The following is a 14188-nucleotide window of genomic DNA, read 5'->3' as shown; positions in this document are numbered from 1 at the left end:
TTTTATTTTCTAATTAGTCTGTTTAATGCTTGAGAACATCTGGTTTCTTGTATTTCTCTTCTGTAGTTATTTCAATTATTCTCTTCACTTTCTCTCCTTCTCCATGCACACCTATCATGCTTTTGTCTGTCTTATTTTTTTCCAGCCTTCCAATATATTCTTTACAGTGGACAATGTGGTCAAGGTTGGAGACTTTGGATTAGTGACCGAAATGGACCAGGACGAGGAAGAGCAGATGGTTCTGACCCCAATGCCAGCATATGCCAGACACACAGGACAAGTGGGGACCAAGCTGTATATGAGCCCAGAGCAGGCAAGTTTTTTCTTTTCCTTCTGAATTAACAATGGATCTTTGGTTAGCATAGCTCCAAGCTAGATGTGCCCCATAAATCTCCATCCACATTCTTCTTAAAATACCCAGTAAGATAAAATTATAAAAACTGGTGGTAGGGTTCACAGGTAGCACAGCTAGGGTGCAATTTCTAGAGCCTGAACTGGGGATGGATTAGGAAAACACATGCACTCACCCCAAACCAGAACCTGACGGCAACCCAAATTTAGAAAAAGACTTTGAATGCCTCTCTCCCAAATTTAACACCAATTCTTCTTGTGTAAACTATGTAGAAAAGAGCCAGCTAGAGCCAGAGGTCCTGTACTGAGCTGCTCATTCCAATAATCACAAGCAACTTCTAGAATGTACCATGGCAGGAAATAGAGGTAGATGGGCTGGGATATGTTGCCTTGTGGGGATGCTTAGTCTCCAAAGGAAAAGTGCTGTGAACAGGACAGAGCCTGGAAGAGTGGTGGGAGCAGGGCATCCTGGGAGCATCAGAGAAGCATGCCCAGCCCAGCTAATGATGCTCACAAGCTTATATATGTTTCTATATTAGCGGTTCTCAAACTTTTTGGTCTCCATACCTGTTTATACTTGTAAACATGATTGGGAACCCAAGGGTTTTTCATATGGGATTTCATCTATTAATATTTGCTGAAGGGGCACCTGGGTGACTCTGTGGGTTAAAGCCTCTGCCTTTGGCTCAGGTCATGATCCCAGGGTCCTGGGATCGAACCCCACATCGGGCTCTCTGCTCAGTGGGGAGCCTGCTTCCTCCTCTCTCTCTGCCTGCCTCTCTGCCTACTTGTGATCTCTGTCAAATAAATAAATAAAATCTTTTTTTAAAAAAATTTGTTGTAGGGGTGCCTGGGTGGCTCAGTGGGTTAAGCCTCTGCCTTCAGCTCGGGTCATGGTCTCAGGGTCCTGGGATCGAGCCCCGCATCAGGCTCTCTACTCAGCAGGAAGTCTGCTTCCCCCTCTCTCTCTGCCTACCTCTCTGCCTACTTGTGATCTCTCTCTGTCAAATAAATAAATAAAATCTTTTAAAAAAAATTTGTTGTATTAGAGGATAAAATTGAGAATTTCATAAAAATTTTATTTATTAAAAATAATATTAAACCTATCACATCTTAAAGGTATTTTTATGAAAAATATTCTGTAATATAAAAACAAATTAGCAAGAAGAGTGACATTTGTTTACATTTTTTTTAAAGATTTTATTTATTTATTTGACAGAGAGAGAGATCACAAGCAGGCAGAGAGGCAGGCAGAGAGAAAGAAGGGGAAGCAGGCTCCCCACCAAGCAGAGAGCCCGATGTGGGGCTCGATCCCAGGATCCTGAGATCATGACCTGAGCCGAAGGCAGTGGCTTAACCCACTGAGCCACCCAGGCGCCCACAATTGTTTACATTTTTATAAATCTCTTTAATATCTCACTTAAAAGAGCTAGATTCTCTGGGAGCCTAGATGGTTCAGTCCGTTAAGCATCTACCTCTGATCTCAGCTCTGGTGTTGATCTCAGGGTCATGAGTTCAGGCCCCTTATTGGGCTCCACACTGGGCATGGAGCCTACTTAAAACAAGAACAACAAAAAGAGCTAGATTCTCATATTGGCTTTTACATTTAATCTGTTGTTGTGTTATTTTGGCTAAAGTAAATGAAGAAAAGCTGACCTCACACAGGTAGATAGTTGGAAAGGGAGGAATATTTAATAGCATCTTCAGGTAATTTGGGTTGTCTTTGATAGTGCATCAAAACTCAGTAAGTAATAGTTTCTTAAAAGTTATTTGCCCAGGGAGCCTGGGTAGCTCAGTCAGTTAAGCATCTGCCTGCCTTCAGCTCAGGTCATGATCCCAGGGTCTGGGGATCAAGCCCCACATCTGGCTCCCTGCTCAGCAAGGACTCTGCTTCTCCCTCTGCCTGCCACCCCCCTCACTTCTGCTCTCTTTCTCCGTCAAATAAATAAATAAATAAAATCTTCAAAAAAAAAAAAGTTATTTGCCCTATGGAATCCAAAACACTATCACTGTAATCTGTTACTTTAACATCCTTTGGTCTTTTTTGCATTGTGAATGGATCTCTCACCCTTGCACAATTTTGTAACATCGTGCATCAGTATATTGCATCGGTAACTTGGGAACTATTGGTTCCCTAAGTTATGCAACTTTTCTAAAAGTTGTCACGATTCATTATACAGTATTTAAAAAAAAAAAAAAGTCACTTTGATTAATATCACCACCAATCTCACCAGAAAGGCTTTAGGTATTAAGAAGCGGTCAGGTTCCCCATGACTTTTCCAAAATTCTGATTTCATGTCAAAGCTCAATTTTTATCATTGGGTACAAATACTGTTCAGTTTTCCTTGAAATGCCATTCTCACTTTGTTCACCTTTAAGAAAATGTCTGCAAAGTATCCAAGTCAGAATAACCATAGTTCATCACCAATTGTTGCCTCAAGTCAAAATGGTGAATGAATGAGAAAAGTGACTGGTTTAAATTGTAATTCCAACAGTTGCACGGTTGCTTTGTTTTGAGACAAGCACTGTGCTTGGATATGGAGCAGAAGAAATGCTTTATGAACACCTGCCATTTTGTCATGCAGAATATTATAAAGATATGCATCTAAGGGTCGAGATGTAATCAGATTAAGGATTTTTACTGCTTCAGCAAAGACATTTTGAGTGAAACTGTCTTTTTTGTTGTTAACCGTGAGTATATAGCGTTGAAGCACCCTTACTAGTACTACAGCTTGGTGTTGCTGCCTTGCTTCCCGCTAAGGTTCCAGCAGCGCCCATGTTAGCACACAGAAAGGATAGATCCTGCCTTGGTATTATTATGAAATAGCCTTGACCCTGCAGACCTACCGAAAAGATGTTGGGATCCTCAGGAATCTGTAGACCAAACTTTGAGAATCTATGGATTAGATTATCTTTGGAAGGTTCTATCACAGACCAGTCATAGGAATTGCCTTTGAAAAGAAGGATTTTATTTTTACTGTTATACAATATCCTTTTGTACTCTTTGAGTTTTTACATTATCCAAGTGTTTATTCTTTTTGTTTAATATTTTATTTTTTTAATTAAAAAAATTTTAGATGCACTTACCAGATTTGTGAGACTCAAAACATGATGTTTAGGAGAGCACATTTTCAAAATGGAAAGTTCTGTTTACAAATGTGTTCTTTGAGAAATAGGGTTTGTAGTGGAAATTTCAAAATTAATAATAAATGGATATTGCTCATACATCAAGAGTCTTTACGTGCAAAATGAGGTTTTTTTGTGATAGATTTACTATTAAAATACAAAAACAAAAAGAATATAAAGAACCCCATAGTTAGACATCTTGAATTGCAAAGCTAAAAGACAAATGATGTAAGTATTGAGGTAGGAAAAGGTTTTTTACCTTTTTCCTATAGCACTCAGCACTAGAAGACAATAAAGCAACATGTATAATTTTGAAGAAAAAATTCCTGCATGAATCTTGTATCTGGCCACAAAGCTACTCATGTCTCAAGAAATCAAGCATTATTAAATAGATAAGAGTTAAAAAGAATCTTTTAAGTAAAAAAAAAAAGCAGGTTCAGGAATAATGTGCATAGTATGCAACCTTTTGTGTAAAAGAGGGAAAGATAAGTGTGTATTTTGCTTATGTTTATATAAAGGAACTCTGGAAGGATGTGCAAGTAACATGGTTTTGTGCAGAGGGGAAGTAGCTGGTGGGGGTGGGAACTGGGCATTTGAGGCACATGTGGGAGGGAAAAATATATGCTGCTTTGTGAACCATGTGAATGTGTTACCTATTGAAAGTGAGTATAAGGGGCAGTTGGGTGACTCAGTCAGTTGGGCATCTGCCTTCGGCTCAAGTCATGATCCCAGGGTCCTGGGATTGAACCCCTCATTGAGCTCCCTGCTCAGTGGAGAGCCTGGTTCTCCCTCTCCCTCTGCCTGCTTCTCTGCCTACCTGTGCTCTCTCTGTCTATCTCTCTGTCAAATAAATAAATAAATAAAATCTTTTAAAAAAGAAAGAACTGATACCAGTGGAACAATAAAGTCACATGATGGTAGATTTTAAGCGTCCTAAGTCAAAAAAGATATCCTCTGTAGCAAATCTACTTAAAGGGCAAAACCACAAATAAATTTAGAAGTTAGCAAGGATCCATGTAGCAGAGATTTCAATTTATGAGACTGTTATTAAACATAGTTGATCATTCACAACCGAAGGTATCCAGACTGGCTTAAGGAGGAAAAGAAAGCTGTTGGCCCAAGTAACTGAATCATCCTGGTCAAACGGTATGACCAGGACTTGGTGAAAGGAGAAATTAAAACTGTATGAAATATGAAAATACTGTAAATACATGTTTCTGTGCATAGGAAAAAAGATCAGAAGGAAGAGCCAGAAAATGTCAGCAGCCACTGCTTCTGTGTAGGAGGCTTTGAAAGATATTTTGGACTTTTCTGTATTTTCAAATTTTTCTACATAGGCACAGATCAGAATTAATACTAATATGCTTTTAATAGTATGATTTTATTTTTTCCTAATTATTCAAGAGGCTGGAAGTACACCTTCACATTTTTAAGTATTATGAAAATGGGAATGACTAAATAAAAGGCCTCCTGTCTGGGTGCTTAAGAAAGCAGGGTAGATGGAGAGCTCCTCCCCCCACTCCCCTACCTCACCCACCTACACCCCACCCCCAAACACCCTTTGAGATAGATGACTCTCCCTCCACTCCCTGTCAGGATCTTTCCCAGTGTACTGTTCATTCTTTTTACAGCATTTTTGACTCTCTGAAAATGACTCTCTAAATATATAAGCTATCAGAAGAGACAGGTAGCTTTTCTCTTGTTCTACTTTATCCCCAGCACCTTGCAGTGGCGCTAGAATTCATCAGGTGTGCAGAAACGTTTAGTGGATGAGTGAATGGGTATGTCAGTGAAAACAGAAACACTAGATGGTCTTGGCTACCCCCCACACTGCGGTGCTGACTGTACCACGGCTCGCAGCTGATGTGTGCACACACATGTGCACACACGTGGGTGTGTGTTTGTTGGAGGAAAGGGCTGCCATCTGAGAAAGGAAGAGATCCATAAGTGATAACTGTTTGTTGTTGTTGAAGATACTAGAAATCAAGGATAGCTGGAGAAATTTTGCCGTTGGCACAGTAGGTGAAAATATGTAGTTAAAAATGGACAGCCACAATTCTCTTAATAATTTCCTTGTTAGTCTGTATTCTTCCCCATTCTTAAATATAGAAATTGTCACTTTATAAAGTGTCCCTTTAGAAGTCTCTCAGAATACTTTGTATGAATTATCTTACCCAAGGTGCAAAAGCTGTACTAAGACATTATTTTAAAATATATTTTATCAAAGCTCTCAATTTTCTTATCCTTCTAGGAGAAAGTGAACAGAGACCAGCTACTTTTTGTTGTTGTTGTTGTTGTTGTTGTTGTTGTAATTACCAAGAAATACAGTTCATTCTAGTATTACACAGTGATAAAGCAATCAATTTAAACTTTCAAAAGGTATATTATATTCTACCCCCATATGAGATTCTACACTTAATTCCTTTTTTTTTTTTCCTGTTATTTTATAAAGACCATTTTGTATGTATTCATGAAGCTACATTTGTTTTTTAAATGTACTTAATAATACTTCTTTGCTCTCGGGGCACCTGGGTGGCTCAGTAGGTTAAGCCTCTGCCTTTGGCTCAGGTCATGATCTCAGGGTCCTGGGATGGAGTCCCACATTGCATCATCTGGCTTTCTGCTCAGCAGGGAGCCTGCTTCCCCCACCTCCTCTCTGCCTCCCTCTCTGCCTACTTGTGATCTCTCTCTGTCAAATAAATAAATAAAATATTTTAAAATAAAATACTTCTTCTCATTATATATAATCTATTCTCTATGTAGGGAATATAGGAATGTGTAAGGAAAAAAATAAAACCCCCTTACTTAAAAACATCTCTAAAACATTACCAGTCATCATTATTTCCTTCTAGTATACGTATACACATCTTACAACATGTGTTTACATATACCTTATTTTGGAAAACAAAATTGAGATTCTAGTCCAGAAAACTTTGAATAAAATACTAAAACCAAGCCTTTCCTACATTATATCATGTTTTTAGAGAATAGTTTTGGGTGTGCAGTATTCTCTCTTTTGAGGAATGTATTCAGCATTTGATTTGGACATTTTTAGTTACTTACAAGCTTTGCCCTTAAGAGTATCACCTAAATAACTCTCCCTACGTACTAATCTCTATCCACTTTTCCACTACCTTTGGGCAGACGAGATTAAATAGGACTATTAAATGGAAGTCAGTGTTTATTGCCAACTTGCTTTTCATGAAGGTGTGTTAATTTAGATTTTCCAAATACTGTATGAGGGTGTGCTTTTCACCGTACCTCTGTAAGCTCTGTCTTTGAGCATACTTTCTTAGAATATTTCTCAAACCCCAAGGACAAGAGGTAAGGAAAGGAGGGGAAGGTCATGCCGTCGATGTGGTCATTGAAACTTTGGATCTGATGCTCTGTGCACACAGAGGTGGGCTGGCTGGCAGAAGGAGCCAGGGAGACGGGTGTCAACTACCCTTTAGACAGGAGGTGGTGGAGGTAGGAGGTGGAGGAGGGCTTGGAGTCCCCCCATTAAGAAATGCCTCTTTGGAGTGGTTTCAAAGTGACGCCCTTCTCTAACGTTTGCCAAATATGAAGTTCTGTGCCTAGGGTAATTTTCACAAATAAAAGAGTTCTTCTAAGTCCCAGGAGGTCACTTTTAATTTGAATGAGGCTTTGTTTAATAGAGTAGTTGGGCTGTAATTCTTCTGTTCATTTTAACAAGTAAGTTTTTATTGAGGGCCTTCTCTATACTTAGCCCAGTGCGGGATGATGGGAACACAAAAGAGGCAGTTCCTTCCCTCCAGGACTTTATAATCTGGTTGTGAACAATAAGAAATAGACACATGTAAAATACAACTAAGAATGCAAAGTAGTCCATAATTAAGTGCGTTAATGAGGGCTAACCGCAGTTGATGAGTGGTTTGGAGTAATGAAGATTTTCTCATAAAAATGGGTGAGGTCTAAGATGATTAGAAATGAGAGATCTGCTTTAGATAGTGTTGGCTTTGAAAATCTTCACCTCGGGGGCAGTGGAGCCTCTTTTACTGGCTCCCACAAACTTTTTTAGCATTGCAAGGCTCCAGGTTTCTGCGGGGCCTATTTTACTGATGCATATCTCTGAGCAGTACCTGGGCTTTCCTTCTGTAATGCTGAGTAGTTTAATTACTCTTGCTGTAGTGAGTTAAAGAAAAGAGGCTGCGGAAATCATTAACTCTTTGCTAACGTTTTTTACCTGAACAGTTACATCTAAACCCAGGAAGTAACTAGGTCAAACTTTGGGTTTCACTAATGCCATGTTACCAATTCGTATGATCTCTCTTAATTTTTTTCTAATATTTCTTCTTTATGTGGTATTTCAGATTCATGGAAACACCTACTCTCATAAAGTGGACATCTTTTCTTTAGGCCTCATTCTGTTTGAATTGCTGTACCCATTCGGCACTCAGATGGAGAGAGTCAGGGTAAGTTCTGTCCCCCCATTCAAAACAGGTAGAAAAAGAAAGTATTCTTAAATTTACAAAAGAAAGCATTTTAAAAGAAGAGTTAGTCATTCTTAATACCAGCAGAGTAGTTCACTGCAAGTGGAAGAGTTCGTGTGAGCATTACAGGGAGGGTTTGTAGACTGTTTGCTTCCATTTCAAGCTCAGTCTTCAAAAATTGCTTGTTTGTTCCTTGTTGTCACTTCAGTTCATCATACAATATGCTGCACTCGGTAAATTTGTAATAAGTGCAAAGCGAGGGGAACCTCAGGGTAATGGAGCTGGAGAGGAAGTGACATGGTGGTCATTGGTCAGAAAAGAATTTTCTAGAAGGCAAGTGACCATACACTCATACACTTAAAAACTGACAAACTAAACATAATTAGTTGGGGGTTTTTTTCTCTCAAAATAAACCATGACCGTGGCTTTTAAGGAAGACTCCTGAAAGTCTTTTAAAAGGAGGCCAGTCACATTCTCCCCATTGTTCATAGCTGGTCACTCTCAACATTTCTAACCATTGTCCCAGGTACATACCTCTATATTTTCAAAGTTTCTGCCCTTATCATCATTTCTGTATCAACTTTACTTCTTATCTGTTGACTCCTGTCCGTAGCAGAAGAGGATGTAGTTCTCACATAGAACTGAAGGGCTCATATGTTCTAACCAAAGGGATCTACCAGGTGCTCTGTCCAATAGAAGGAAATTTAAAAACCAGAATGACTAAGTATCAGAACATTCTAAAGGCTTCTAGAAGAATATGAAACAGGTCCAATATATGTAAGAATCAGAATTGTATGGCATCAAAATTTATGTAGTTACAAGTGCATCAAAGAACCCTATCAAGAAAGTAAAAATACAACATACAGAATGGGAAAAAGCATTTGTGAACCACATGTCTGATAAAGCCTAGTAATCCAGGATGCCTGGGTGGCTCAGTGGGTTGAGCCTCTGCCTTTGGCTGGGGTCATGATCTCAGGGCCCTGGGATCAAGTCCCGCATCGGGCTCTCTGCTTGGCAGGGAGCCTGCTTCCTCCTCTCTCTCTCTCTGCTTGCCTCTCTGCCTACTGTGATCTCTCTCTGTCAAATAAATAAATAAAATCTTAAAAAATAAAAAAAAAAAAAGCCTAGTAATCCAGAACATAAAAAGAACTATTATGACTCAACAAAAAGACAAACAACCCAATTAAAAAATGATCAAAGGACTTCACTAGACATTTCTCCAAAGAAGATACACAAATGGCCAGTAAGCACAACATCATTATTCATTAGGGAAATACAAGTCAAAACCACAATGAGATACTACTTCACAGCATTTAGGACAGCTGTAACGAAACGAAACAGAAAAGAACAAATGTTGGCAAGGACGTAGAAAATTGGAAGCTCCTTACATTGCCGGTACGAATGTAAAATGGTGCAGCTGCTATGGAAACAGTCCGACCGTTACTTAGAAAATCAAACATAGAGGGGCCCCTGGATGGTCAGTCAGTTAAGCGTCTGCCTTCAACTCACGCCATGATCTCATGGCCCTGGGATCGACCTCGCATTGGGTTCCCTGCCCAGTGGGGAGTCTGATTTTCCCTCTGCCTCTGTCCCTCCCCGCAACTCATGCTGTTGAAGAGCTGGTGCCTCATTTTTTGACATGAGATCTTTGGAACTGTTTTGTTCTCCCTTATGGAAGCTCTTAGGGCTCTCCCTTTATCAGTGCTGTTAATGACATTTAGTCCTTTCGTTGGTCTTCCCTCGCACCTCATTTATTGTACTTAAACTGATAGGTCCCTTCAGTTAGAAGATGTGACTCTCAGCTCTAATAAATTTCTTGTGTTAGTTTTTGATAAATTCTTCTCCACTTTTTCTGTTTTCTTTTTCTGGAACTCCTGACTTAATCCTATAAATGCCTAATCTTTTTTTCCCCTACTTCCCATCGGTTTGCCTCTGTGTGTACTGTTCTTTGCAAGAGTTCCTTAATTTATTCCAATTTCCTAATTTTGTATTTTAACAATCCAGTTTTAATGTCCAAGATTGTTCCTTTTTATAACATTTCATTCTTTTTACATGGATTCAGTATTTTCTCTTCTGAGAATCTCAGTTATATGTATTTATATGCTTTAAGTATTGTCTTTTTCTTCTGGAACATAAAGAGAATGATAATATGTATGAAAATTTCCTAATGAACTTCCAAAACGTAGTTTTATACTCAGTAATTAGCACAATTGATTTGAGGGGTGTGTGTCTCTGTGTGTGTTTAACTCAAAAAAGAAGAAGAAGAAGAGGGGTGCCTGGCTGGTTCAGTCAGAAGAGCATGTGAGTCTTGATCTTGGAATCATGAGTTTGAGTCCCATGTTGGGCATAGAGATTACTAAAAAGAAAGAGAGAGAGAGAGAGAAGGAGGAAGAAAGAATATACTCTTTAATATACAATACAAAGAGGCTAGATACTAATAGAAGAAATTACTCACTTAAGGGCACAAATTGTATAGTCATGAATGAGTTATTTTTTTTACACAAATCAGTCCATTCTCAGTTAAAATCCAGGCATCAGTATAATATGTACAATTCAAGCATAACTATATCTGAATTGTTTTCTGGATTTTGATGATTTGGTGGCATGCAGATCTGTGCTCAGGAAGCACTGTTTGTAGATTATGAGGTCAGGAAAAGCTGTTGGTAAGTTTTCCATCTGTTTAATATTCAACCTTTCTTCTTCATCATTCCATTAGAGTATCAAAAAATACATTTAAATAAATGGATCCACATACCAAAACATTTAAAAGTAACATTTTCTTTCTTTGTAGATCTTAACTGATGTAAGAAATCTCAAATTTCCACCACTGTTTACTCAGAAATATCCTCGTGAGGTTTGTATGATTCTAATCTTTTATTTTCTTGAGAATCAAATTTAGAACTTCAAGGATTCTTAGCAGTTAATTCATCAGTTTCCCATTTTACAGATGAGGAAGCCAGAGGCATAGGGAGGAGAGGGACCTGATCCCAAGAGCACGCAACTTGCTAAAATCATAGATGGGAACCTGGGCCCGGGGTCCTCGGTGGGGTCCTTGGCTGGGTGCTCTGTGGTCCCCTCTGGGTGATGTGTAGGTTGTGGTATCCTTTTGCTTCAGTAAGGTTGAACTCCTAGCACATTCAGGGGAATCGAGCCACTACTGTGCCTCTGATTTCTCTATTTTAGTGAATTTGGGAAGGATCTTAAAAACCGGCTTCTTTCTTTACAAAGGAGGGGTTTTCACTACTGTCCATTGACTGAAGTTAAAGCACTCGGAATGACACAGAAGAGTAAATTAATGGTCTTGATGGCAAAAATCGTGTAGAGTGAGCCTTTGAAGTTTGTTTTTGTTACTCTTGTCATTTTTATTCCATCATATATTTGGTCCACAAACACATCATTTTATAATTTACACATGGATCCATCTTGAATTTTCTTAAATAATTAAATTGAAGTAAGTTAAGACTGCCTGTTAATTATCAAGTTGGGAACAGTCTAAATTTATCTTTCAGGATTATAAGTATAATAAAGGATTGCATTAGAAGAATGAACTTTACAGGGGCCCCTGGTTGGCTCGGTCAGTATAGTGAGCAACTCTTGATCTTAGGGTTGTGAGTTTAAGCCCCACATTGGGTGTGGAGCCTACTTAAAAGAAAATAAAATATTTTTTTAAAAAAGTACTTTAAAATACAGAGGTACACTAAGCTAAGATGAAATACGTTTTACTAAAAAGTACTTTGTTATATATTTTGCAAAACTGATGACTCAGTTTCCAGGGAGGCTTATATGTTACATTAAGAAGGGCTCAAAAAAAAAAAAAAAAAATCAAGGAAAGAGGTTAAATACTGATCTCTAGTATGATTATTTTTAATTAAAATTTTTATTGAGATAATTGTATATTCACATGATTATAGATATGTTATATCTATAACACAGTTTTATATTTTATAACATTTATATTTTATAACACATTTATAACACAGTTATAAAATGGAATTATTTTTAAAGTCAGATTATGTCTGTGTTTCAAGGATATGATTTAAGATCCTCTGTTATATGTTAGAAAAAAACAACCAATTGCCACAAAATGGTCTATGTTTATTTGGAGCAGGGGTTGACAAACTATGTCCCACAGGCCAAATGCAGCCTGTTGTCTAATTTTGTAATAAAGTTTCATTGGGACACAGCCGTAGCCATTTGTTTACTTATTTTCTATGGCTGCTTTTGTACTTTAATGACAAAGTTGAGAAGCTGCATCAGAAACTGGCCTGCAAACTTAACACATTTAGAGAAAAACTGTTCTGACTCCTGATTTAGTGGACTATTTCATGGTCTAAACCTGGCCCTTCATTTCAAAATTATTATATTTCAGTATGTGATGGTTCAAGACATGCTCTCTCCATCCCCCGTGGAACGGCCGGAAGCTACCACCATCATTGAAAATGCTGTATTTGAAGACTTGGAGCTTCCAGGAAAAACAGTACTCAGACAGAGGTCTCGCTCGATGAGTTCATCAGGAACAAAACATTCAAGACAGTCCAGCAGCTCCTAGAGCCCTTTGCCAAGCAATTAGCCTTAACGTACACTCGCACCCCTAGCAGGTGACACAGAATACCCTCCGGGGAATGTGGCTCTCCAAAATTGTGAACTTGAAAATTTTGTCCTTTGCTCAATTTTATTTTGGACTACTTTTTCTAAGTCATATTTAAACTGGATTTGGGGGCATGACCTAATTTGAGCCAACTCTGAACTGCTGAACTCCAGGGGTGGGCTATCCGTAAATCATATGTGGTCCTTTTTCTTCAATGGTCTCTTGAAACTGTCTGGCCAAGCTTGATAGCCTTGACCTTTTCCTGGGGAGGCAGAAACAATCTCTAAAACAAAAAAGAGAATTAAAAGGGAAATATTTTTGTAGCACAGAAGATAGTTCCTACATGTGGTAACTACATTGTTCTAGAAATACACTTTCTAGAGGCAAGATGATGATTTTGAAACTAATTTCCAAAAAAGCTGACTCCATTTTTGTTCTGGTGTGTAAAGGAAGAAAGAATCCGCACTATTTTGGAGGACGAGTAGCACAAATTGTATAATGGCTTATGTCCATAGCTAGTTTTATAGTGATATTTGCAGCATTAAATAGCTTTATTCCTTAGATGGTTCTAGGGAGAATTGAAGACCTTTTTTGTACTTTTACCTCCAATAAAGGGAAAATGAAGCTTTTTGTGTAAATTGGCCAAAAGTTCTGGTTTGGGGAAGTAAAAAGCCGTAATAAGACATGAATCATATATTACAACTAACTTCTTCAATTATGAACTTTTTAAACCTAATGAGATCTTAAATGTTTATGTGTAATCCTGTAGGTAGGTACTTTCCCAAAACTGATCATAGATAACAGTTTCATCCTCTAACTTGCTAACATGTTTTTATTTTTCACTGTAAATATGTTTATTTTTTATTTATAAAAATTCTGAACTCAATCCATTTGGGTTGGTGGTGTACAGAGCACACTTAAGTGCATTAAGTATTGTGACTTCTTTCAAGTCTAAATGATTTAATAAAACTTTAAAAAAATACTTATAGTTGATGCTTATTTTGGGAAATTAGCCCCAAGTGGTAGTTTTTCAAATTTACGAAACAGGATCACGGGTCTAAGAAGGGTCATAACCCTACTTTCAGGAAAACTTTTCCTCACCTATTCCAAGCAGATGTGTCTTCTCTGCTCTTTCCCAAAGACTTAACAAAACCCGGTCTTTTTCAAAAGTCACTGGACTCATAACCAGGAGATGTTTGCTTGGTGCCTACTCTGTGCCCCAGACTGGGGACAGAAAGAGGACCCCGCCCCAAAGGGAGACCTTGCAGAGACCAGGGCTGGGACAATGCCAGCCGTGCTGACGTCACATTGTGTCTGGCACGTCCCCCATGGGGGCGCATGGCCTGGTGGGCAGGCGAGGCACTCACCAGCTGGACACAACCTTTTGAGGCGAAAATGCATGATTACTGCCATTTTACACACAAGTCATGCCTGACCCCCAAAGGTCATGAGCAGTGTGTAAGCTGGAAAAATATGTCACAGGTGTCTGTGCCCTCTACTCAGACCCTGCTTTGCAGGTGCAGCTTGGACGTGGTCTTCCTGCCAGGGTTCCGCTTGGCTCCCGGCCCGCCCATCTCCCTCTCTCTTCGTCATCTCATGGTCAGCCTCAGGTCCCATTACCCCTTTCCTCTTCACTCTGGGAAGGGATCCGATCGCTCTCTTCCCAGCCCGC

General features: G+C 38.9%; 1 protein-coding gene across 1 annotated transcript in view; it reads left to right on the top strand.

Annotated features, from left to right (window-relative positions):
• The window catches only part of EIF2AK3 (eukaryotic translation initiation factor 2 alpha kinase 3), a 67949-nt gene extending 54460 nt beyond the window's left edge, over window positions 1-13489 (top strand). The window contains exons 14-17 of the mRNA XM_080812660.1: window positions 146-313; window positions 7809-7910; window positions 10720-10782; window positions 12298-13489. Coding sequence (XP_080668786.1) covers window positions 146-313; window positions 7809-7910; window positions 10720-10782; window positions 12298-12477 — 513 coding nt within the window. The 3' untranslated portion in view covers window positions 12478-13489. The remainder of the gene's footprint in view (window positions 1-145; window positions 314-7808; window positions 7911-10719; window positions 10783-12297) is intronic.
• The last annotated feature ends 699 nt before the right edge of the window (window positions 13490-14188 follow it).

Source organism: Martes martes (assembly GCF_963455335.1).
Source record: "Martes martes genome assembly, chromosome: 9".
Lineage (NCBI taxonomy): Eukaryota > Metazoa > Chordata > Mammalia > Carnivora > Mustelidae > Martes > Martes martes.
The sequence above is the reverse complement of the archived record's forward strand: the minus strand, read 5'-3'. Positions and strand labels throughout refer to the sequence as shown.